Below are 23,830 nucleotides of genomic sequence, written 5' to 3' on the forward strand. Positions count from 1 at the left end.
TGGGATGGATGTTTTTTGTAATTCTTACTTGCCTTGCTCACTCTAAACAAGCACAAACTGTTTTGTACCTGTTATCAGCCATAAATTTTGTGTAACTGTGCAGAGAAATCCATACACGACAGCTTGCTTATGTATCCCTTCCCAACAAAGTTTTCCTGTCCCTGATTTAACCTGTTATTCCAGACAACCTCATTCTGAAGTTATTTTGCAGCTGGAATATTTGCAATGTTCTGCAGAATAACTTCAGAGTAATGTTTCTGAGTATCACAGAATGTTAGGGGCTGGAAGGGACCTCGAAAGATCATCCAGTCCAACCTCCCTGCCAGAGCAGCATCACACAGGGCAGGTCACAGAGGAACACATCCAGGTGGGTTTGGAATGTCTCCAAGAGAAGGAGACTCCACAACCTCTCTGGGCAGCCTGCTCCAGGGCTCTCTCACTCTCACAGTGCAAATGTTTGTCAGTCACACAAAGTCATACACTGAAGCCCAAATCTTGCACGGTGCCCCACACTGTGCATTATATATGTGAGGCCACCAAGCCTGTTCTGATTCCATGGATGCGTCTGCCTGTCTTCTTCAGGCATTCTCCAGGTCTTCTCCAGCATTCCTTATCAAGAAAAACGATGGCAATTTACTAAAAGGTAGGGGGGGGGAAATCCTACACTGTGACAGATCAGCTATAAAAGCACACACTGAAACGAGGACAAACTTTGAAGCCCTCAGAATTTTCTCTGTGAGCCCAGATTTTTTTCCCTGTGTCATACTCAGCAGGCAGAGATTTTCGTTTTCCAGAGCTCTGAGGGCTTTGACAAGTAAACCTACTACAGCTAATAGCATTTTAATCTTTATGCATAATAATCACAACCCCACATTGTACAGGCTTGATAATAATAACTGACAGCTGAATCTGAAGCATACTTTTGGTTCCAAAATAGATGCACATGTAGGTGGCTGTGTTGTAGAAATATAATATACTACATGGCTGAGCCTAGATAAGCTGGAGATTCTCAAACGTCAGCAGCATCTGCACAAAGTTAGGGTTGAAATCTGCTCTCTTAAGTACCTGTTCATCCTTCTTATGACAGTTTCCCTAAAGAGCTCAGTGAATAGTAGATAAAATAAGTAACTAATGAGGTATGACAGCAACTCTGATGGAGCTAAACAGCAAAGATCTGAATTCCAATAAATAAATGAAGTAAAGCATTCGCTGCCAGCAACTATGTCAGGTTAGCCATAGGAAACTGCAGCTCTGCAGCTGGAGAAGGGCAATGCTCTGCAAGCCAGAGGGGTGATGGAACTCCTCCAGCTTTGATTATTTATGGTGTGATGATGAAGGAACAACTTTCCATGTGAGGAACAGCTTTAAAGTTGAACGGGGAAGCTGAACCAGAGATTTAATGAACATTCAGAGGGGAACAAAACTACAGCTACAAAAACAATAACATCCATTTTAACCAGTTTTAAATACAATTTATGTGCAAAACCAGATGTTAACTTGTCCAGCTTCAAAGTAAACAGCAAACTGTATTCCTACCAACCCTTCTGCTGGACAACAAACACGTGCTGTTTAATGTTGCTGTACATAAGGCTCACTTCATACCTACAAATGTTAGCAAAACAAACACATTTTAAACAAAGGACACATCTGTATTCAATGCAGAGCTACTTTCAAGAATCCCAGTCTTTCATAGTCTACCCTAATCATAACAGCCTGAAACATAAGAATGCTTTCAGGCTCAGAAAAAAAGGCTTCTAATTTTTAATGTTTATTGAGGACACTGAGAAGTGACCTGGAGCTATGCTTTAAACGTGTTCTCAGGCTTTACATTGCTGAAAGCTGAGACTGAGCAGTTGGCCTGGACTAGAGAAAGAGGCACAAAAATATGAAGAAAAGACTACATAAAAACTTCCATTTAAAAAAAAAGTAACCTGCTCCCTCATCCCAAGCCTCCTTCCACTGATTTACCATTGTGCCTCTCCCTCCGAGACATCAACACAGGCTGGGGGATGACAAAGTTGAGAGCAGTCCTGCCTGTCTGCAGGACTTGGGGGGCTGGTGGGTGAGAAGCTGGACATGAGCTTGCAGCTCAAAAGGCCAGTGGCATCCTGGGCTGCATCAAAAGCATCATGGCCAGCAGATGGAGAGAGGGGATCCTGCCCCTCTGCTCTGCTGAGACCTCACCTGGAGTACTTGCATCCAGCTCCTGAGCTCTCAACACAGGAAGCAACACACAGTAGGAAGGAAGCTCTGAAAATCCACAGGAATTCTTCCAGTCTATCAAGCACCTGTACAGCTCTAGGAACATTTTCCTTTTGTCTTTTACTTCAATTGGCTTCACCCTCATAGTTCAACCCCAGGGCAAAGGCACCACACAACAAGTAACTACATTCAAAACTTTGCTTTTACTATTTGAAAGCAAAACACAGACACAAAATATTGCAACAAGGAATCTCACCCAGAAAACCCAATACTTTTAGGTCTTTTCTCATGTTCTCATCACCACAGTCTTTGCAAAATGCTAAGAGGTCACACAAGACATTTTAGGAATGACACTTTCATAAGGCTTTAAGTAACAGCACTATAAACACCTGTTTCAAACTAGACTCAATGGCTTCAGTGACCTTTCCATCAAAACTGAGCTTTGGAACTGCATCTCCTTACAGGCCCTGGGAGATAAACTGAAATGGTCTCCTGCTACACCTGCTCTGCAGCAGGGGCACACAGAACACACTGCTCCTGCTCTACAGGCTGCTACAGCTTTGCATCTTGGTAAGGTAACTGACAGTGGAATGTTAAGGTGCTGCATGCAGTTCCTCTAGTACAGCAAATGTGACAACACAAGTGTAAAAACCGCATTAACTGTACCATAGACTGAGGAGTGAAGGAACAATCTCCCTTTAAAGCCCCAGACTGGATCAACTGCAAAGGTACAGAATTTGCATACCAAGAGTGTTAAAGGCAGAGTGCTAATGGTGCTGGCAGCATTACAGTCACAGGGGGTGAAAGAAATATGCCAGAAGTTCACCATGAAACATGCAGTCTATTGCAGGATGTCAAACTTCCCAGGAGTAACCAACTCAGATTACTATTTTTAAACCAAACTTGTTTTCATTTTTTTTTCCCCATAAAGCAGCCAAGCTTTGAGTGTTCCACATCCTCATGGGTGCCAACGAACTCGCCTTCAGTCCCAAGAACTACAGGCAAAAAAAAAAAGGTATGCAGGTTTTACTCACCTGAAAAATTTGACCCTTTGCTGTTACTAGGACAGAATGCAACACCTGAAAAACCTGCCAATAACAAACCTGCAGGCAATGGTTGAAGACACTGAAAACAAGAATTCTATGCTCTTAAATTCTAGATTGTAAAGCTCCTGAATGCTGCCTGCCTGTATGCATGTTCAGATGATCCAGAGAATGGCATCTAACTGTTTACTGTGAGATCTGGAGGCACAGGCACTGAAATCACACATCCAGTCTGGTTTGTCATTTCACTCCTATCAACTGATTTAATTGTGTGTGTATAGTATAATTTAACTTGGCAATCTTTTCCCTTTCTGTTAACCATCGGTACTATTTGCTTAGGTCCTTAAGGATGAATTTTAAGTGCAGTGTTTCGTGATCAGCTTGCTGAACCCAGCTGAAACCACACTGGGTAAATAGATTTTCTATTTAACAAATAAAGGTTAGCATCACTCAAAAAAAACCAAAAGCCAACCCAACAAACCCACCAAACAAACCTCTGAAGTGACACACCTCTTGTTCAGCAACAGAAAAAACCCCAAACCCACCAGTAAAACAAAGTAGTGACAATTTGGTAACCGTTTCCTCGGTGGTTTTGGTAGCGTTGCAGAGCTGAGCTTCAGCATTCACTAGTGTTAGAAAAGTCAATCACTCCTTGTTTGGATAACAAACTAAAGATTGTCCATAAAGTGGAAGGGTCTTCACAGTTATGATGACTCTGCCAGTGGTGACAAAGATCCTCTTTTCTTCCACACCAGTGTTTGCACAAAATGCAGTTATAGCCTGCTCTAGACCGCACCTCTGGCTTTTTGCTTGGTGTACCTAAAGCTACATTTTGCATCTCTTTGGCTGCTTCGCTGCTTTCTGACTGAGTCAGTTCGCTTTTAGATAACATATTGGCATTGTTTTGATGGTGAAAGTATATCTGTCTTTTCAGTTTTGGGAAAGCATAGAATTCTTCCTCATGGGCACTGCCCTTGGCTGAATGCCTCCTCTCACCGCGCTGTTTCCAGAAGTGGGCTGTGTGTTTGATCAGCTCCCCCTTAGCTCCTCTGCTTCCTTGCAAACTCCCTTCCTTCACTCGGCCCTGGATCTCTCCTCCATGAGAGCACAATAAATGAAACTTCATTTCACCAAAAGACTGTGCAATGAACTGGCATCGACCACATTTTATCTGCAGTTTCACTTCTCCTGGGTTATGGAACAGGTCCTCCAAATTGCACTTATTTCCCCTGTTAAAGAGAAAGGAAATATAAACCATTTCAGTGTTGGCCATGCACAGAACAGAGATGCCAATTGCTCTCCTTTTAAGTTGCAAGAAGAGAGGACAGTCATGAAACATTCTTTTAATTAAAACCAGGCACTATTTGGAATGGGGATTAAAAAAAAGAGAGAAATAGAACAATAATAGTAAGGCTGATTAGGAAACAACTGAACCCAAATGTTATTCAACACTGCTGAGTTTAGGAATTGCCTCCAAAATTAGCCTGGGTAGAAACAAACTTTTAACAAAACTGCTAAAGATTTGTTCCTGATTTAGTGAGGCAAGTCCAAACACCCCTAGCTCTGTGCTACAAAAGTGAAATGGACTATAACCTGTGGCATACTACTGAAAGACACAAACCTGTTTACACTGAGTGATCTAAGGTCAATTTAAGGCAAAGCCATTTCCCACTCCAAGATGGAAACACTGAAACATGTTTGGTTGTTGGTTTTTTTCCCCTTAGCAGTTGTAACACAGTTATAAAACCTTTAAATACCTAATTTACAATGGGACAGCCACTCTCATTGACTTAAGACAGTTCTGCAGTAGAAAGGGAAACACACACAGAGCTACCAAGTCCCAGGTGTAAGTTAAGCCAATCACAGGAGCTCCCCAGAAACCTTCTCAAAATGTCTCTGAAAAGGATCACACAACACTATGGATTTATATACATTAGATGGATTAACCAATACAACAGATAATCTGAGTGAGCCACTGTGTGACAGCTAGTAAGGCTGAAAAAAAAGTGCTGCTGTTTTCTTTTTAGGGTTGATATCTCATAAATTTCTAACTGATGCCCTGGGGAGCGGAGTTACAAAAAGCAAACCGTGTAAAATGGAACTGCAGCGGTGAAGTGAAGCATCAAGCTAATGCCCTGGGCTTAATAAAGTTTACTCCAATGGAAGTAAATGCACAGTGGAACAAACAAAAAAGCCAACATTTATGCTGTGTCAAGAAATTTCACCTGAAAAACCATAATGCAGAGACAAAAGAATGTTCTATCCATCTTAATACGGTAAATGTTACCTTTTCTGCTTGGCTAAGTGATCACAAAATCAGCAGCAATCAGCACACAAGACAGATCAGCTCACAGCACTCCAGAGAAAGAAATGGGACAATGATATTTAATAGGGGAACCAAAGTACGAGCTAATACTGAAATATGAATTGCTTTTCACTTACTGCTGTTGGCTCGCTTATCTTCAAAGAAAAACCCCAACATGGGTAGGGCACAGAAGACAGTGCAGGTTAAAACAGGAAAAGTGTTAGCTGTGAGGAATCAACTGACCACAATAACTCCAGTGGCACTATATTGGGTATCACTGGAACATATGCAAAATTACATCAGATATTCCAAGTGCCAGTATTAATTTAGATTTGGTAAATCACCTGAAATAGAGCAGCTGGGCTGAGAGGTTGACTAGATCTCTTAACAAAATATTTAGACCATTGGGAATCTCAGCCATTCTCATAGAAATATTTAAACCATTAGGAATCTCAGCCATTTTCATAATGAGGATGGTTATGGATTTCCACTGAAAACCTGAAATCCCACGTTCATTAATGGAAACACTCACCTCTCTGTTACTTCTTCTGTCTCTTTTATATTTGTGTCTCTCTTCTTCAAAGCATCTTGTAGCTGTTGCTCGCTAGTAGAAGGCTCTGTGTTGATAACAACCCTATGCACTTCTCTGAGGTGGCCAAAATACACCTTTGCGTGGCCAAAAACTTTAGCACAGAATTCACAGCACACGAGCTTCCTGGGTTTTCCCTCGTTGTGATGAAGTTTCATGTGGGTGCTGAGGCTCCCAGAGTGAATGTAGGCCTTGCGGCAAACGCGGCAGCTGTAGGGCCGTCGGTTTGTGTGCGTGTTCATGTGGTCCTGAAGATGGTGTTTGAACTGGAAGATGTGGTTACAAACGTGACACTTATGGGATGGCTTCGGTATGGTTGAAGTGGCACTTCTTAGATCACTTGATTTAACTGATGCAGCATCACTGTGTTTGTAATTTAAATATTTGTTGGGAAGTGAAGCGTTTAAAAAGCGATCTTGGTCTAAGTGCTCAGGAGATGGTGCCTCTACGATGGCTGCAGGGGCGAGCGGGGCAAAGGCCTGCACAACCACCACTGGTTTGGGTCTAATGCTGCGGTATCTTTTCACTGCCTCTGCTTTTTTGTCTTCAAGTGGCTGAAGATCAGCTTTCACCCTCTCCCTTCCATCCCTGAACTTATTAATGATACATTTCCTTCGCTTGGTCTGAAAAGCCAATACATCATCTGGGGCTCTTCTTCTCCGGCTCCTTCTTTTAGAGGCTGCACTGTTCAATTTTTTAAGATTGTCGGCATCTACTTTATTGGATGGAGAGAAATTATCTTCTCCAGTGGTTTGCCTGGGGACTTGTGTAGAAGGTACAGCTGATGGCATATGAGATGCTTCACTAGGATCATGATCAGCTCTTGTCAAAGCTGGTATCTTCTCACACTCGGATCTCAGTGAAGGACCAGACACATCTGTAACATCAGTATTCTGTTTAGATTTACAGACCACTGATTTTCTCATCCTTGAGTAGGGCAAAATAGGAAGTTTTCCTTTTGGTGTTGATGGAGTCATGTGTATGGTACTGCCAAAAACTGCTGGTGACAGGGCAGCAACAGGATTTGCAGAATTCATGGGCGTTTCCTTCAGTTTCTCAGACACGATGCATGACTCTCTTGTGGTTTCAGATGCTGTCTTCGCTGAGCGCAGACTTCGTTTCGTGGGATTAACTGAATTTGTAGGCTTGGATAAGGAGTCTTTAACCACAGATGGTCCAGAAGACTTACTGTTGGCAGTTTCAGTTTTCTTCACTAAAGGGGACCCAGATTCCACACAATTGCTTTTATTTACTGATGTGGTAACTGTAATTTTAGATGAGTCATGCTCTGTTAGCATTGCTTGCTCAGTTGAATCTGAACTACAAGCTTCAGGACAGTCTTCAGTTAAAGTCATCATGTGGGAAGTCTGTGATGAGATCGAAGCTTTGGCAGGAATCTTGTTATGTGCACCCAACATAGAGGTTTGTGCTGGCTTTTTGTCACTCAGCAATTTACTTCTTATGGATTGGTACCTAGGGATAGGCAGCTTTAGGTTTTCAGAAGGGGGCACGCTTGACTGCTGGACTTGCTGCGTTAGGGCAGGGGCAACATATGGCAAGGCCAACAAAGAAAAAGTCCCCTCATGACCAGCCACCTGCATGACAGCGTAGTTTTGGGCTGGTACCACTAGTGGCTTAGAACTTGCAGCTGAAATTGGTGGGTTTTGCTCAGGCAAAGATGACTGAAGACAAGAGACTACTCCAGATGTTAGAAGTTTTGGCACCATTTTTGGAGCAATGGTCCTAAACTGACTTCTCTTCTGAAAACTCTGTATTATGTCCGAAGGGGATTTATCTGTAATAGTAACAAAACAAAGATGTAATGTAATTTATTTCACCCCCCTTTTTTTGAATTACTGTATCCAAAATAAAACTGCTTACAAAGGATAATATGACACACAAAATGATTTGAAGTATTTAGGTATTTAAATGACCACTGAGTTTAAAATTGCATATGAAAATGATATGAGAATAAAAAAACCCAACCCTCAATCTAACCTTAAATGGATGTTTCATTCTAAGGTAGAAACTATATAACATTGCAGAACAAATACACTAATGCCCTGGAAAAGCAGCACTAGCATGCTGGCAATATTCAGCTGGAAGAACCTGAAAGGACAATATAGAGAGGCAGGTGCTGGTCTCTTCTCACAGGTTAATTAGTGATAGAATAAGAGGGAACGGCTTCAAGCTGCTCCATGGAAGGTTTAGGCTAGACGTCAGGAAAAGTTTTTTCACCAAAAGAGTGGTCAAGCATTGGAGCAGGCTGCCCAGGGAGGTGGTTGAGTCACCATCCCTGGACTGTGTCCAGATCTGGACCCCTCAGTTTAGGAAGGATGTTGACTTGCTGGAATGAGTCCAGAGAAGGGCAACAAAGTTGGGGAAGAGGAGACTCAGGGGTGACCTTATTGATCTCTACAACTACCTGAAGGGAGGTTGTAGACAGGCAGATGTTAGCCTCTTCTCCCAGGCACCCAGTACCAGAACAAGAGGACACAGTCTCAGGCTGCGCCAGGGGAGGTTTAAGGTTTTGGCTGGATGTCAGGAAGAAGTTCTATACAGAGAGAGTGATTGCCCATTGGAATGGGCTGCCTGGGGAGGTGGTGGAGTCACCATCATTGGAGGTGTTCAGGAGGAGACTTGATGGGGTGCTTGATGCCATGGTTTAGTTGTTTAGGTGGGTTGGATTGGTTGATGGGTTGGATGTGATGATCTTGAAGGTCTCTTCCAACCTGGTCTGGTCTATTCTATTCTATTTGTTCAGAGGTCATTTAGATGTGGTGCTTAGTGCTACGTTAGTGTTGAACTTGGTAGAGAAGGGTTAGCGGTTGAACCAGATGTTCTCAAGGGTCTTTCCCAACCTGAATGATTCTATGATTTAAACTCCATGATGCAAAACTTTTCTGAGCACCTGCTGTGATCACATCTCCCAACCAGAGTCATGCTACCTTTCAGAGTTTCTATACCACTTAGACTCTGCGAGGTTTATCTGATACAGACCAAAGCTTACCTGATGAAAGTCTTCAATTACTGCTACAAAACATGCAAATAATGTGTAACAAAATCAAAGAGAACTTGAGAGAAGATGTACCACAGTTGACTAGCCAGACACACGTACTGCCTATGTGCTTTTAATGCACAACAGAGCTACCCCAGTAAATTATGAAAATAGTTTCTTGAAAGATGCAATTTATCAAAGTTGTAGCACAGTTCCTTCCTGCTTCTACTTGTGTTGGCAAACGCTGCAGATGTTTTCAGTAGAGAAGAATGTGAGGGTAATTAAGTGAAATCAAAGGAAAAGGGCAACATGTATAAGAGAGGACCTGCATTGAGGAGCAGAGGTATATGATGACCTTAAACACCCCATAAAAAAGTATTTGATATTAATTGCACCACAACCATTTCATAACAGCCTCACTACCCAGTCCAAAATACAACTACAGATGCTTCCAGTTCTCAAAAACTGGGATAGGTTTCGAAAAACAACAAACCAACAACAAACAGACGAATTTCCCAATAATCTCAGTCACTGAAAGCTGAAAGATCCCAAACCAAAATGCAATTTTGGAAAGCCAGTAACATAAGAAAAAATTGAGAGAAGAATCACATTGGAAGATGTAAAGGTGAATGCTGGGACCTTGAGATACTGCAGTAAAGCAATTCCAGAGGGAAGCTTCTGTTCCTTGCCCTTCTAAAGCCGTGCATTACAAACACGTTTATACATCACTGGGGACTTCAAGAGGTAACTGTGAACTACCACCAACCCTGGAAACACCAGGAAGTTTATCTTAATCCTGGATGTTCTTCTCAGATGTTGCACACTTCCCAACATGCACTGTAAATTACAGAGCTATCATCTTTCATGACCAGATCTCCTGGGCATACTCATGGTATGCACATGTGCAATAAATCCAGGGCCTTCAGGACGTGCTAGATTCACAGAGCAATCACACATAAACTGCAGAGTTCATACATACACTTGATGCTTCTCAAAACCTGACTTACAGCAGGTTCACAGAGTGTCAGCTATGCAGGGTAGAGACTACTGATCCTTTTATTGCCATCTACCGAATCAATGCCCAAAGCTATTATGCACCTTCTTGATCCTTAGATCCAGTAGTTTCAGTAGTGAAACTACTGGACACCACAATAACTTTCTTTCTGCTCAGTGTCTGTAGAGATATCCAGAGTTTCTAGCAGACAAGACTACTGCACATATGGAAATCCTACACAAATAGAAGGAGAGATCCCTATACACAAGCATAAATCCAGGTTAATCTGAGGTGAGGAGGAAATATCTGTACAATAATACACAACATCAGCTTTAAAAGTAAGCATATTCTTCTCATGTACATTGATTTGCCAAATGCAAAATTAGGCAGTAAAATTGCTTTGCTTTAAAGAAAGTCTCTCCATGTATTTTCTTAACATCCCAGAAGAAACTATCATCCTAGAAGCCAAGACTTTCATGAACATCAACCACAAAACACTATTTGAAACAAGGTCCATTCAGATCAGTATTATTCTTATGCAGTTAGCACAATACCTTGGTATAACTGTGTGAGAAGAGCTTTTCATATACTTTTCCCAACTAGTGTAATTTTATCAGAAATAAGTCTTAATGGCAAGCTGTATTTCCTTCCCTCCTTCATTTTCCTTCCTTCTGAATTCCTTACTTCCTTCCTTTCCTTAAGTTTACATTAGATGGTTCAGTGCAGAAATATTCACTGCAATGCCACTGGTAAGCCAAGGATACTCAGCTCGCTGTTGACCTCTCAGCCAACACAGCTGCTGCAGTTAAGCAGCTTAGGAGTGTCTAAATATAGAGTTGGGCTGGATGCAGACTAGTCTGACCATCCTTCAGACTCAGGTAGGATTTTACATATGGACTGGGAAGTTAATTGGAAGAACTGGTAGAAGACTCTTTAGCATCTTGGATCAGGAAAAAGAAACCAATCAACTGACAGGCTGGAAGTCCCACAGACCCCATCCAGAATATGCAAGTATTATCAGTGACCAAATCATTCCTGTTTTTCATTTATACTTGGCTAAAAGTTTCACCAATCCCCTTTGGACACAGAGATCACTACAAGTAATTCATGCCCTTGCCCCCCTGACACTAATGGACTTGAGTATGCTCTGGCTACCAGAAGGCCACTTAGAAAACTAAGCTGCTTCTTTCAGGGACAGTCAACTCTTATTTCACATCTTCTTCCAAATTATTTCTGTCTCCATTTCAAAGGATTCATTTTGACTTGTCAGTTGTAACTTGATGTGGCAGGTTTAAGCTATGCCTTTAAAGTTAGCTGCAGATTTTTGAGCAGAAGAGTGAAGAAGTATAAACAAATCCACAGCTGGGTGCAAAGGAAAACAAAAGATTATTCTAAACTAATTTCATTGGCCAGATGTGAGGTGTACCCCTAGCAATATCTCACATCCCGTTTCATTCCTCTCTCTCTCTTCTGGCTGTTGAGGCTGCTTTCTGCTCTGCTCAGCTGGAGGACCTTATCAGCCAACCTTGAGATAAACATACTAACAGAGCTCTCTAACATCTCTTTTCTCCTAATTAAACAGAGGAAAGCAGGGAGGGAGGGTTAGGGGGGGAAGCAGGGCAGTTTTCCCCCATCCAGGGGGTTTCTGTACTGTTTTCTGCCTGTAAATACCTGTATAATGTTGTAAGTGCTATACATATGTACATATTCATTGCATTCCATTGCAGAGTGTAGTTTTCCTTGTAAATATAGCTTCCATTTGCATTTCTGACTGAGACAGACAAGCTTTTGTTAATGCTGGTGGGCCAAACCATCACACTTGAGAAAAAGCCTTCATGCAAACTCATAAAGTCTTGCAAGGTTTTTAAGGCCAGACTGGATATGGCTCTGAACAACCTGATCTAGTATGAGGGGTCCCTGCCTATGGCAGGGGAGTTGGAACTAGATGATCCTTGATATCCCTTCCAACCCTAACAATTCTATGATTCTCTGATCTAAGAAGGGGAATTTTCCATTAAGGAAGCCTCTGCAGTGGCATTTTTGAGGATGGCCTTTGGGTGCAGGCAGCATTCTTTCTACAAGTCAGATTACAGATGCTTCACTGGAAGGCAACAACTTTTATACTTTACCTAGGATTTTCATTAAGAATTAAGGAAATTAATGAAAACAGATTTAATATTGGAATGACAGGAAGCTCACTTTTAAGTACTGTGTTCTCAGTCTTTAAAATACACATGGAGCTGGGGCAACAGGCAGACACTTCTAAATAATTAAGCCAAGGTTAAATCAAATGCAACTCAATCCATTTACTTTAAAAGTCTCTGCTAAAAGATTAATGGTTACCATGCTAGTACCAGCAAGTATTAAATCACTCAGAAATCTGCAGGATGTCATAAGCTGTTGCCCCTTCTAAATAACCTTAAAATCATATAGAACTGGACAAAGCTAAAGCAATAAATAAAAGCAAACAAACAAAAACCAGATACATCAAAGTCTCTGATATGGCCTTGGTGGGGAGAGTCCTCTGGAGGAAATAAAGCCTTGCATGGTGCTCCTGTTCATTCATGGTTCCCTGTTCTTCCTGTATCATTCAAGTCTGGTCTACTACAGCCTTTTCTGCACTCTTTTTGCACCTCCTTCAGTTAGTTTGTTCTCTATGTAAACCACATAACGTTACTGTACTCAGACACTGCCAAAAGCATCAGAAGCCATTGAATTTTCTCCACTAACCTGGTCCATTTGGAACACTAAAATAAATCACCAAAATACCACAAACCACTGTGTAACAGTGCTAACTTTTAAAAAGAATCCTTGTAGGGCCACCTCAATTGTGTAAGTAAGCAACCAATTTGTGCATGACTGGACAATAGCCACAAAAAAAGGACCATCTTGTTTTGGAGGGAAAGGCACAGTCTAGATGAAAAAGCTTAATCAATTATTTTAGTAAATGCATGCTTACATTGCTGAGACTTTGAAAGGAAGAGTATCTGCTTGATGGGAAAGAAAGAAAATGCACAGCTTTCTAGCAGCCAGTACTGGATTTATTTCTGTCAGTGACAGTTAATCAGTTGTTTTGCCAAATCTCTGTACACACTAAATACCTGTGGATACTGTCTTTCCAGCACAACTTGCTTGGTTTTGCTGACCCAGCATACTTTGTTGGACACAATGGTTCTCTGCAGGATTAGCATGCAAAAAAACCACCACCTGCAAAAGTGCTTTGGTCAGTTATAAGTAGATCCCAAGACAAAAAAAACCCAAACAACCCAAAAACCAAATCCCAAACAACTCCCCAGACCAACAAACCTCAGGAAAAGGCAATATAAAATGACAACAGAAAACATTAACTTCCAGTTAGTGCATCAAGAAAGCTGCTGCTGCTTGCTCTTTGCCATTTTTCTCTCCTCAAGAACAGTCTTAAAATCTAATATATTACACACCAAATGAAAGGTGATAGCTTAATAACTGAGTAAAGCTAGTTAATGTGGTAAACAGATGGGATGCTCTGGCTTCAGTGTATGGCAGACAGACAACAGCACCAAAGAGAAAAGCTCAGGAAAATGTAGGTTCACAGTAGCTTTGGTGAGGCTTTCAACTACAGAGGCTAAATTCTATGCTGATTTGCACTTCCTGTAATCAAGGGAACTGCAGATACTCTAGAAAATAGAATTTGGCCACACACCTGTATGAAGTAAGCTCAGGAATAAAGCATCAGGAATACCCAACTCTTCTGTGTTACAGCAATTCATTTGTAGTTGTTTCTAACTCTGCCTAGTAACAACTGTTTGGGTATTTGCCTCAGGTAATAACATTATTTTCAACAGAAGACACCAGCCACCCCCAGGTATCTCTGCATTCAAGACAACCAACCAAAAAAGAAGCTAGTAACACATCTGTGTGTTTTGTGAAGACCATGATCACATTTTTAAGATACTGGCATGTGTTCAATATGTTCTTTAAGCAGGTAATTTTACATTCTGTTGAGCATGCTCCTGCTGCTGGCAAGGCTGGATTTTTCCTAAAACTACAGCTTTAGGACCAAACATTCAAGTTGGAACAGGGAAATGGCCTCCTCTTAACTGCTGAGCTGACTACGTGGAAGAAACACTAGGATATATTCAGTGTTGCACAGAACAGGACAAGAGGTAGTAGGCATAACCTTGAATACAGGAAGGAACATGAGGAACTTCTTTAATTTGAGGATGGCAGAGCATCGAGGCTGCCCACAGAGGTGGTGGAGTCTCCATCTCTGCAGTCACAGAAAGAGTTATTAGCCATTGGAATGGGCTGCCCAGGGAGACGGTGGAGTCGCCCTCACTGGAGGTGTTTAAGAGGAGACTGGATGAGGCACTTGGTGCCATGGTTTAGTTGATTAGATGGTGTTGGGTGATAGGTTGGACTTGATGATCTTGAAGGTCTTTTCCAACCTGGTTAATTCTATTCTATTCATTCAAAATCTGCCTGGATGCTGCCTTCTGCAGTCTACATGAACCTGCTTAGGCAGGGGCATTGGATTAGATGATCTCCAGAGGTCCCTTCGAACCCCTATCACTCTAGGGTATCTAGACACCATACTGACTCATGATACATTATCTTACCCAATCAGCTTCAAATTGTGTTTGAAATTCTGTTTCTACAGGGAATAACAAGTGGCCAACAGCTTTCAGGTAATCTTTGTGTGTTACATATCAAACATATTAGCCACATGTGGGTAAACCAATATTCAAAAGCAACATCTTATACAAAACGTGGGCAATGCAGGGCTTAAACTATTTCTGTGCTAGTCTATAAAGGAAGAGTCTTGGAAGTCTTTCCTAAAAGTCAGAACATATATACAGAAGAGATTTTAAAGCATTCTTTTGTAATGAATTTAAAATGCAGACCAACATGTTCTCTCAACAACTCTTATGCAGTGTTTGTGAACATAGTCTTTGGCATAGTCTTTCAAGTTATAAGCTACTAATTTCACGTTAAGGGCAACATAATTAATAGGTTTTTAAGGAGATCAAAATATTTTCATATCAAGAAATTAAAACTGACATAGAGAGAGCTAGACATAAGGCATCTGTAATTATTAATCTTTTCCCATCTTTACAGCTGAAAAAAAAAATTCACTATGGCAATAAGAGAATTCAGGAATAAGGTTTATGCAGATAAATCGATGGGCTCCAGATGGTGCCTGGCCTCTGCAACCACACAAATCACTATTAAAGATGAAACCACTGGTTCTTTTCTGTTTTAAGCACGGAACTTGTCTGAGAGACTGTCAGATACATCAAAGACTCTGTTTCAGCTTCTGTACAGCTAAGAGTTTCAGGAACCAACCACGGCAAGTGGGCATTAATCTAGAAACTGCACTGCTCTGACAGCACTCAGTTGAGTAGAACAGGAATTATTCTGGTATCACTGCAAATCCAGCAGTTTATCTTTGTCAGTTTTGCCCAGTGATTCTCTTCCACAGAGGATCACATCCCTGGAGATTTGAGAAGCAAAGCTGCAGTGACGCAGCTGCTTGGGAGAGCTAATAAAAAATAGATGAAGGAAGGTGATGGAAGAACTGGTCATACACTCATAATTCACAGACCTTCAACGGCATTACAAACATAAATTAGGTACCTTAGAAGGTGGGGATAAACAGAAGATTCAAAGGAAAAGGTTGTAATTGGATTTTTTAAAGTTATTTTCTGGGAGAACTGCCAGTTGACATTTCTTTTATCGAACTTCAAGAAAGATATGGTCCTAAACAGTAATTCATTCACTGTAAAGTCAATGTCAACATAACGTCCTTTTTAGAAGGTCTATCAGGATCACATCAACCTGGACAAAATCTTGATATGCCTAATATAAATGGTAATTAATAGACTCATTTTTTCTTTAAGTGCAGGAAACAATAATGATTGGGTCTGCTACAGAAACGAAGGCAGAATTCTTCAGGAACTATGCAGCACAAAAAGGTCAAGTAGAACCATTCTATGAATAAATCATGAAATACTTTCTGACTAGACTTTCGTTCCCTTTTCAAACAAGCTGAGAACAGAATCTGTCTTCATCTTACCACGAGTTCAGCCAGAAACACGTACATCTGATTGCAGTAAGGAAATGATGCCTTGCACTCCAAAGATTTAATTTTTGCAAATACTGACATGCAAACAGCACAACAAACAAGACTGTTATGCCTTTTATGAAGTGTCTCCTCTTCTTTTGCTGAAAATGAGAGCCTATCTTCCTGACAAAAGCCTGTATGTATGAGAAACAACCACATCGCCACTCTGGCTCAATATAACAAATACATTTTAAGAAAGGCATTAAAAGCATCTGTATGATGACTTCTGTAGTACAAACTTTGGAAAGGGCTCCCTTGTTAAAGAGAAGAAAAGGATCAGAAGACTGCCAGTATTAATCTGGCCTATTTTGACTCTTCCTATATGAACTATCCACAGCCTTTATCACTCCCCAAAGAAAGAGGCAGAACACAGAAGCCTACTGCTATACTTTGATGGCAGTTGGAGAGTGTTTTTGGAAGGACTTTGTAAATAGCTCATTTCTTTCAAAAATTGCCTAAAGCTATCAAACTTTCAAATGGGAAGTCTCTATCCAGGGCTTTTGTTTGCTCTGTATCCCCTTTCCTTTCTCCACGACCCAAATTCCTTCAGAAAAAGAGCTCTACACAAAACATTGCCACCTGTAGTCAATTTCACTAGGGATTAAAACAAAACTAAAGATTAGAGCATCTCCACAGTACTTCAAATTGCTATGTACATTTTATTCAAAGGCAGATATAGCCCTGTAGCGCAGGGAAACCAAAACATCTTCAGGAAGGCTGTGATATTGGTTAGGGAGATTTTAGTTTTCAGAACATAAAACTGTCACTTGCTGCTGAACCTGAACATAGCTAGGCCTTTCTGGCAGTAGGACACGGCAGAAAACAATTTAAATGACAGTATTTTAACGTTCTTCCTCCCTCTGTGTATAATTATGATTATTTGCAATGCTAACTGGCATTACTAAGTTTGCCTATGCTGGCCACTGTACTGTGCAAAGGCAGGACTGGTTCTCAGAAAGAGGTGCTGGATGCGCTGTAAAGGCATTGCCTGACTCCCCTGCTGCTGAGTGATAATGTATCAGCAAACAGCTGTCCTGGGTGCCAGCAGAGGAGAAATTAAAGCAGGAATGCACTCAGTGGGAACGCAGGCCAAAGATGACATCCCTAACCTGCCACGTGACGAAATATCAGCATTTTTAATTAAATTCACGTGTATCTGGGCCTGCACTGGCAGACAAAGGAGCCCCTGGGCGCAAAGTCCAGCAGGGGGAGTCGGGTGTCCGCCACCGCCGCCGCTGGCCAGCGCCGGAGCCAGGCAGGCGCCGCCGCGCAGGGCGAGCCGCGGGGCGGCTGGGCAGGCCCCGGAGGGGCTGGGCAGGCCACGCTGCCCTATCTTCTATTCCCTCTTTCAAAGGTCAACTCGCTTTACATCCGTGACTTGCATCGACTACCCCAGAGCAATTTTCAAGCAACCGAAAGGCTGAACTCTACTTGTCTAATAATCCTGCAACAATAAATGTTTCCACTGAAAAATCCCCAAAGTCACAAAATCTTCTCCAGCACGGCACACAACCTCGGAACCTCAGGACCAGTTATGCTATTGCTTCACAATATTCTACCCTGGCAAACTTCTGAGTCAATTCAAGCTTTTGCCTAACTTGAGCAACCCTTGAAGCAAAGCTGCTGACCCTTCTTGTTAAAAATGACTTCTTTTAAACTACTATCTGTAACTGCAATACTTTTTTGTCTTTTTTTTGGTGAGAGATTTAAAAACAACCCCAAACTTCAGTGATTTTGAGTTAATGCAGTTTATGTCCCAAATAACACGTCCACGCTACTAAAAACATCAGTATTTAGAACAGATGTTCTTTTGGTTGACATCTGAAAACGAAGCCCTGTTACCAACATATTTTCCCATCCCGAGCAATACCCTGAATTCTTTGTCAAACTTTCTTGCTTTCATCACTGCTCAGCTCATCACACAAACCATCTGCATAAATAAAGATGTAAGCATCTGCTGTATGGCAAATGGTCTCAGGGGCAGATGTTTTTATCCTCACATTCATGTCACCGGCTTGGATACATTATTTGAACAGATGTACACAATCTGAAAGTGTTGTGTCCCACAGTGAAATGTCTCCAACTGCTTTCTATCAAAGTACATAAATGCTATTTGCACCTGCATTTATGTTAATGATATAAAGGCAGCAGGGGTTCCAGCAAAGTGAGAGCTGATGCTAAGAAACATTATTTGCATGGCTAATTGAAGTTTGAGATCTCCCAGCACCAAATGACCACAGTAACACGGACACAAAATGTACTAGACTGTGTAATGACTTCAAAATAAACATACTCAAGAAACAAAATTATGATTGCAGCCTGTGATAGGCTTTTTAAAAGTGTACTTTAAAAAGTATTAAATTCCTAGATAAACCAGGGCTGCCTTATATTTTGCACAATCGCTGTATAAGATGCACAAGTATTTCATGTTAGAGTCATTTAGCAACATTTCATAATCCTCAAAGGTGCTTCAGTCCTGTAGGGTACATTGGTATTTCATGACATTGTGGAGCACTCCAAAAAGAAAACCCCAGCACTTCCTTGACAGCAAATATTACCATGGGTGTGAAAGAATGTGATGCTTCAATGATAATTTCGTAATTCCTAGGGAAAAATTAAAATCTGAGGTGTGAAATAGTGGCCATCACTCAGAAGAGTGCATCCACTTGGACATGGAGTTACAACTGCTTGTTATACAAATGGTAATTGCCTTTCTCAGAAAACATTTTAAATTGAGGAAAAACACCGGTGCCCTGACGAGAGTACGAATCAAATGACAGATCTCCTGCTATTACATGACAAATGGTAGCAGTGAAGAGTTTGTTGTCACTCAAAAGAACTTGCACTAGCTGTTACTTCCATACTCAACTGAAAAATAACAAGCACTTTAGAGGTGCAGAAAAGACTGACAAAAGTGCCACGTTGAAAGGAACTGATGGATACATTCTGCTTCCAATGCAAATGAAAGGTTTGAAAGTGAATGATAAGAAATTGCTCCAACGTTACATTTGTATGTAAATCATTATAAATTGCTAATAGCTTCAATATTTTGAAAGTGCCCTAAGACATTTAAGAAACAAAAGAAGAAACAAAAAAGAATGATGGTAAAAGAATACAAGTACCACGCCGAGACTAGGACGTTTGCAGAGTATCATGATTTCACAATGATAAAGCTCTTGGTCAGGATCTGGTTATGATTTTTAGCAGGAACCCTCACTTCCAAGGTTTATAGCATGGCTCCTATAATCCACTTTGGGTGCAGTGTGATAACAGATGGAACAGTGACTGGAATGGATTTTTGTTTAAGAAGGAAAAAAAAAAAAGGGCATTCAAAAAAAGTCTGAAAGTAAATGATTAATCAATTTCAACGTTGCAAACAGCTTTGCAGTCTATGCTCTCCTCCTGTTACTCAGAAATGGCTTTAACATGAAGATAACACATTCAATTTGACTACAACAGTGGTCAAGTTCCTGTTAAAGGAAAAATTAATTCTAATACTTATAAGCCTTAATTTAAGTATTTCACTCACAAGCATGTGGCTGTAGAGCACACTGCAGGGAGGATAGCCTTGCATAACAGAAAGAATAGTCCCATTAGACACAAAACTCATCAACTAAGATCCATTTGCATGACATCTGTCTGGTACAGCTTCCTCAGAATTATATCAGCATCGTAAAAACACTCTTCACAAAGGAGGCAACACATAAACTCACACGACAGTAAAAGCTCCAGGCTTCAAGTTAAGTAACATATAGTGCTTTTCCTGATTAACATAAATACTAACAATGCAACCTTAAGAGACAGCCTGCAGTGGTTCTGAAAGGTGCATTAGACCATTGTCATAGCCATCAAACATTTACTTACATTTAAAAGTATCATTAAAAAAGACATTGAAGTTAAAAATCATATTTAAACAGCAGCATTATGACAAGGAGATTAAAGTTACTGCTGCACATTTTAAGGCTTGGGGATACACAGGTGCAGCACAAATACCCTTACTGATAATGGAGAGGGAAATTCTAGATGCTAACCCCACTGCAAACGACATCAAAAAAGATGACTCCTAAAGAGACAAACTATAGGAGAAATATAGTTAAGACTGAAAAATGTTAGTAAGAACAGGAATGCTGGAGAAAAGGCATTTCAAATCTAAGCATTTAAGTTTATATTTAGAAAACCTTGTAGCATAACTTCCAAGTAACTTGCAAAGTTTGATCCCTGATGACATGAAGGTCAAATACCACAATGAATTTCCAATATCTGAGGATTAAATACATTTCATAAGACCAGAACACTGAATTCTGCAGAATCAAACAAGCAGCAAGATTTAGCTGTTTCAAGTTTCAACTAGAGGTGGTAACAGTAATTAGCAATGTCCTAGAGAAGAAAATCATCTCGGCTATTGCAATTGTTCAAAGTGATAAATGTTGCAGTATAATGGCTTTTAAAAACCATATCAGGACAGAATAGCAGACATGAGTCATGTAGTGATTTATTAATGATGGTATTTCTTCCACATTTTAAATCACAAACAACAAGTGCACAAGTACAGAAAGTATACTATACCTGCAGAAAAAGTTAAAGGATTCTGCATTATGCCTTTTAATAGTCACGACAATGTTCCTGCAAAGAAGAAATACAGACACTTAGATGTTCTGATAATTCTTCATAAACTAAAAAAAAAAAGCAGAGAAAAGGAAATAATACTAAAAAAAAATATGTTTCAGAATGGTTCCCAGTATCCCCATACTGTGTGCAAAATACCTAGAGTTTCTCTGGATCACACACATCCTTACATGCACTCTCCTACTCCAGCACTGGGTACAACTGGCTTCAGCTTTGTGTCACTGCAAACCCCCAACATAGCCAAAAAAGAGGACATTATGAATTACCATGTGACAATGTCACAAGTCCTATGAGGAGAGGCTGAGGGAGCTGAGATTGTTTAGCCTGGAGAAGAGGAGGCTCAAGGGAGACCTTATTGCTCTCTACAACTACCTGAATGGAGGTTGTGGCCAGGGGGAGTTTGGTCCCTTCTCCCAGGCAACCAGCACCAGAACAAGAGGACAGAATCTCAAGCTGCACCAGGGGAAATTTACGCTCGAGGTGAGGAGAAAGTTCTTCACAGAGAGAGTTGTTAGCTGTTGGAATGTGCTGCCCAGGGAGGTGGTGGAGTCACCGTCCCTGGAGGTGTTCAAGAGGGGATTGGATGTAGCACTTGGAGCCTTGGTTTAGTAGTCATGAGGTCTTGGGTGACAGGTTGGACTTGATGATCTCTGAGGTCTTTCCTAACCTTATCAATTCTATGATTCTAATGTATTCCAAAGAATCACAGACAATGCAGGATTAAGCAATCATTTTCCTTCAAACATCTGACTGCATGGATCCCACATAACTGACAAGCAGAGTCTTCCATGAATGCCACAAACATGTTAGGTTGCATTTGTGAAGCCAACATTACACTACCACCTCTCCTGAATTTGGAACTTACTGCAAGATTTGATTCATAATGTTTGGTATAAAGCAGCATCACATCAAGTGGCCACCCAGTGACTCAAGAGTTGGCTATTTCTTTCTAGCACAGTCATGATGTTACTTGAGCTTTGGGGTCCAGTGTGGTTCAACAGTCAAGTAAAAAGACAATATAAAGTTGTTTTTCTACCCACTCAGATTTTCTTTATCATAAAATGGTCTAGTTTTTGGAATGGCTGTGTAATAGTTTGGTTCAGCTGACCACTACTAACACATTAGAAGTCACACAGAGTATTAAAGTCCTCTCCTGATGCAGTTGGAGACTTTGGGAAAGTACCAGTTGAGTCCACTGACCAACACATGGAACTCCAGGTGCTTGGGGGTTTTACTTGGATCTAGACTTTGACACCAGTAGATATCTATGACATTTCCCATGAGCAGAGCCAGCTGTGTAGATGTGCAGCTTGCTTACTTCCCTGGCCAATTTAACAGCTGGTAAAATCTTACATAAAGAACATTCTGGACTCAACAGGCCTCTTCTGAGCACATGAAGTACCAAAAGACAGGGTTTGGATAAATAAAAAAAGTATTCAGGACAAATTCTGACACAATTATTAAGCACAAAAATAAGTCTTGACTATGGTTCTTCTCCATCACACATTTGACTCTCAAAAAGCAATGGACAGGTTCCAGGAAGATGGTTCTGCGGGCATCAGTGAAGTATAAAAGAGGCAAAGCCAATTCCATTTCCAAGAAGTATGATACCAAAGCATAAACTAAAACTGAGTGTGGCTGCTGTGAGAAGCAGCAAACAGGTGAGGCTCTTTGGGAGCTCTGTCTTCTGCACTGAGCCATATGTAGTAAGAAGCTCTTGTACATCAATCAGCGCTTCTCAGGGCAGGTTTGCTGATGCCTATCAGCACATCCCACGCTGCCTCCAAGAGCCTCTGTCCGTGGTACTTAAACAGTCCACCTCTGATCTGTCAGACCCAGGACACAAACACGTGCCAGATCCTCTACCTGTAGCTTCACATTGTGGTGACATACAGACAACTCTCCCTTAACCTACAAAACTGGATCAGGCCACACCAGTGTAATTTTAGAAGGGTAAAATGCTTCTAGGAACCAGTGTGGATTTTCAACTTGCCACCCACAGTGTAAGACATCCTCCTTCTTCCAGGCCATACTGCTCAGCTGAGCTATTCCCAAAGTCAGAAGTTTTTCTTTAGGATTTCCAAAGCTTGGAAACATCCTGAAGCAGTTCAAGCAACACATCTTCTTGTAAGAAACAAAGAAATTAGGTTCAAATGAAAGTTCTCAAAACCGTTACTGTGAAATCTTATTTCTGCATGTTTTCATGATTCCTCCCAGTTGTAAGGAGCATTAAATCATTTTAAATGGTGCCCTACTTATGCTGACCACTTCCTCTTAGAATTATAGAAAACAAACCAGACTCCAGGATAAAGATCAGTCATTGTTAGGACACCAGGTGGAAAGACATGCTCCGTATCTTCTTCTAGTCACTCACAAACAGTAATGCTATGACAGAAAAAGGGACCATTCAAAACCAAACACTGAACAGACAACACTGATTTGAGAAAGATGAATGTGCAGAAAGACAAAAGTGCAGATCTAGTCCTGATCTAGAAAATCCAGTGTTTATTAGACTAGAATAGAATAAACCAGGTTGGAAGAGACCTTCAAGATCATCATATCCAACCCATCATCCAACACCACCTAATCAACTAAACCATGCAACCAAGCACCCTGTCAAGTCTCCTCCTAAACACCTCCCCAGGGATGGTGACTCTACCACCTCCCTGGGCAGCACATTCCAATGGGCAATCACTCTCTCTGTGAATAATTTCTTCCTAACATCCAGTCTGAACCTCCCCTGGTGCAGCTTGAGACTGTGTCCTCTTGTTCTGGCACTGACTGCCTGGGAGAAGAGACCAACCCCCACCTGTCTACAATCTCCCTTCAGGTAGTTGTAGAGAGCAATAAGGTCTCCCCTGAGCCTCCTCTTCTCCAGGCTAAGCAACCCCAGCTCCCTCAGCCTCTCTTCATAGGGCTTATCTGACAGACAGGTAAACTGATCAGCTACTGTCAGCAAGAAAGAAAAAA

At 41.2% G+C, this 23,830-nt stretch overlaps 1 protein-coding gene across 7 annotated transcripts in view; it reads right to left on the reverse strand.

Moving 5' to 3' along the window:
- Window positions 1-1,363: 1,363 nt before the first annotated feature.
- ZNF438 (zinc finger protein 438) overlaps window positions 1,364-23,830 on the reverse strand; it is a 55,251-nt gene continuing 32,784 nt past the window's right edge. For 6 of the 7 annotated variants that reach the window (XM_068146206.1, XM_068146202.1, XM_068146204.1 and 3 more), the window contains 3 exons: window positions 20,801-20,857; window positions 6,083-7,934; window positions 1,364-4,474 (listed from right to left, as the gene is read on the reverse strand). In XM_068146206.1, the coding sequence (XP_068002307.1) occupies window positions 3,862-4,474; window positions 6,083-7,934; window positions 20,801-20,828 (2,493 nt within the window). In that variant the 5' untranslated portion in view covers window positions 20,829-20,857 and the 3' untranslated portion in view covers window positions 1,364-3,861. The remainder of the gene's footprint in view (window positions 4,475-6,082; window positions 7,935-20,800; window positions 20,858-23,830) is intronic. The other variant, XM_068146209.1, reaches the window with a different exon arrangement.

Source organism: Melanerpes formicivorus, unplaced genomic scaffold (assembly GCF_026170545.1).
Source record: "Melanerpes formicivorus ecotype bairdi unplaced genomic scaffold, bMelFor1.0.p_v2 SCAF_13, whole genome shotgun sequence".
Taxonomy (NCBI): Eukaryota; Metazoa; Chordata; class Aves; order Piciformes; family Picidae; genus Melanerpes; species Melanerpes formicivorus.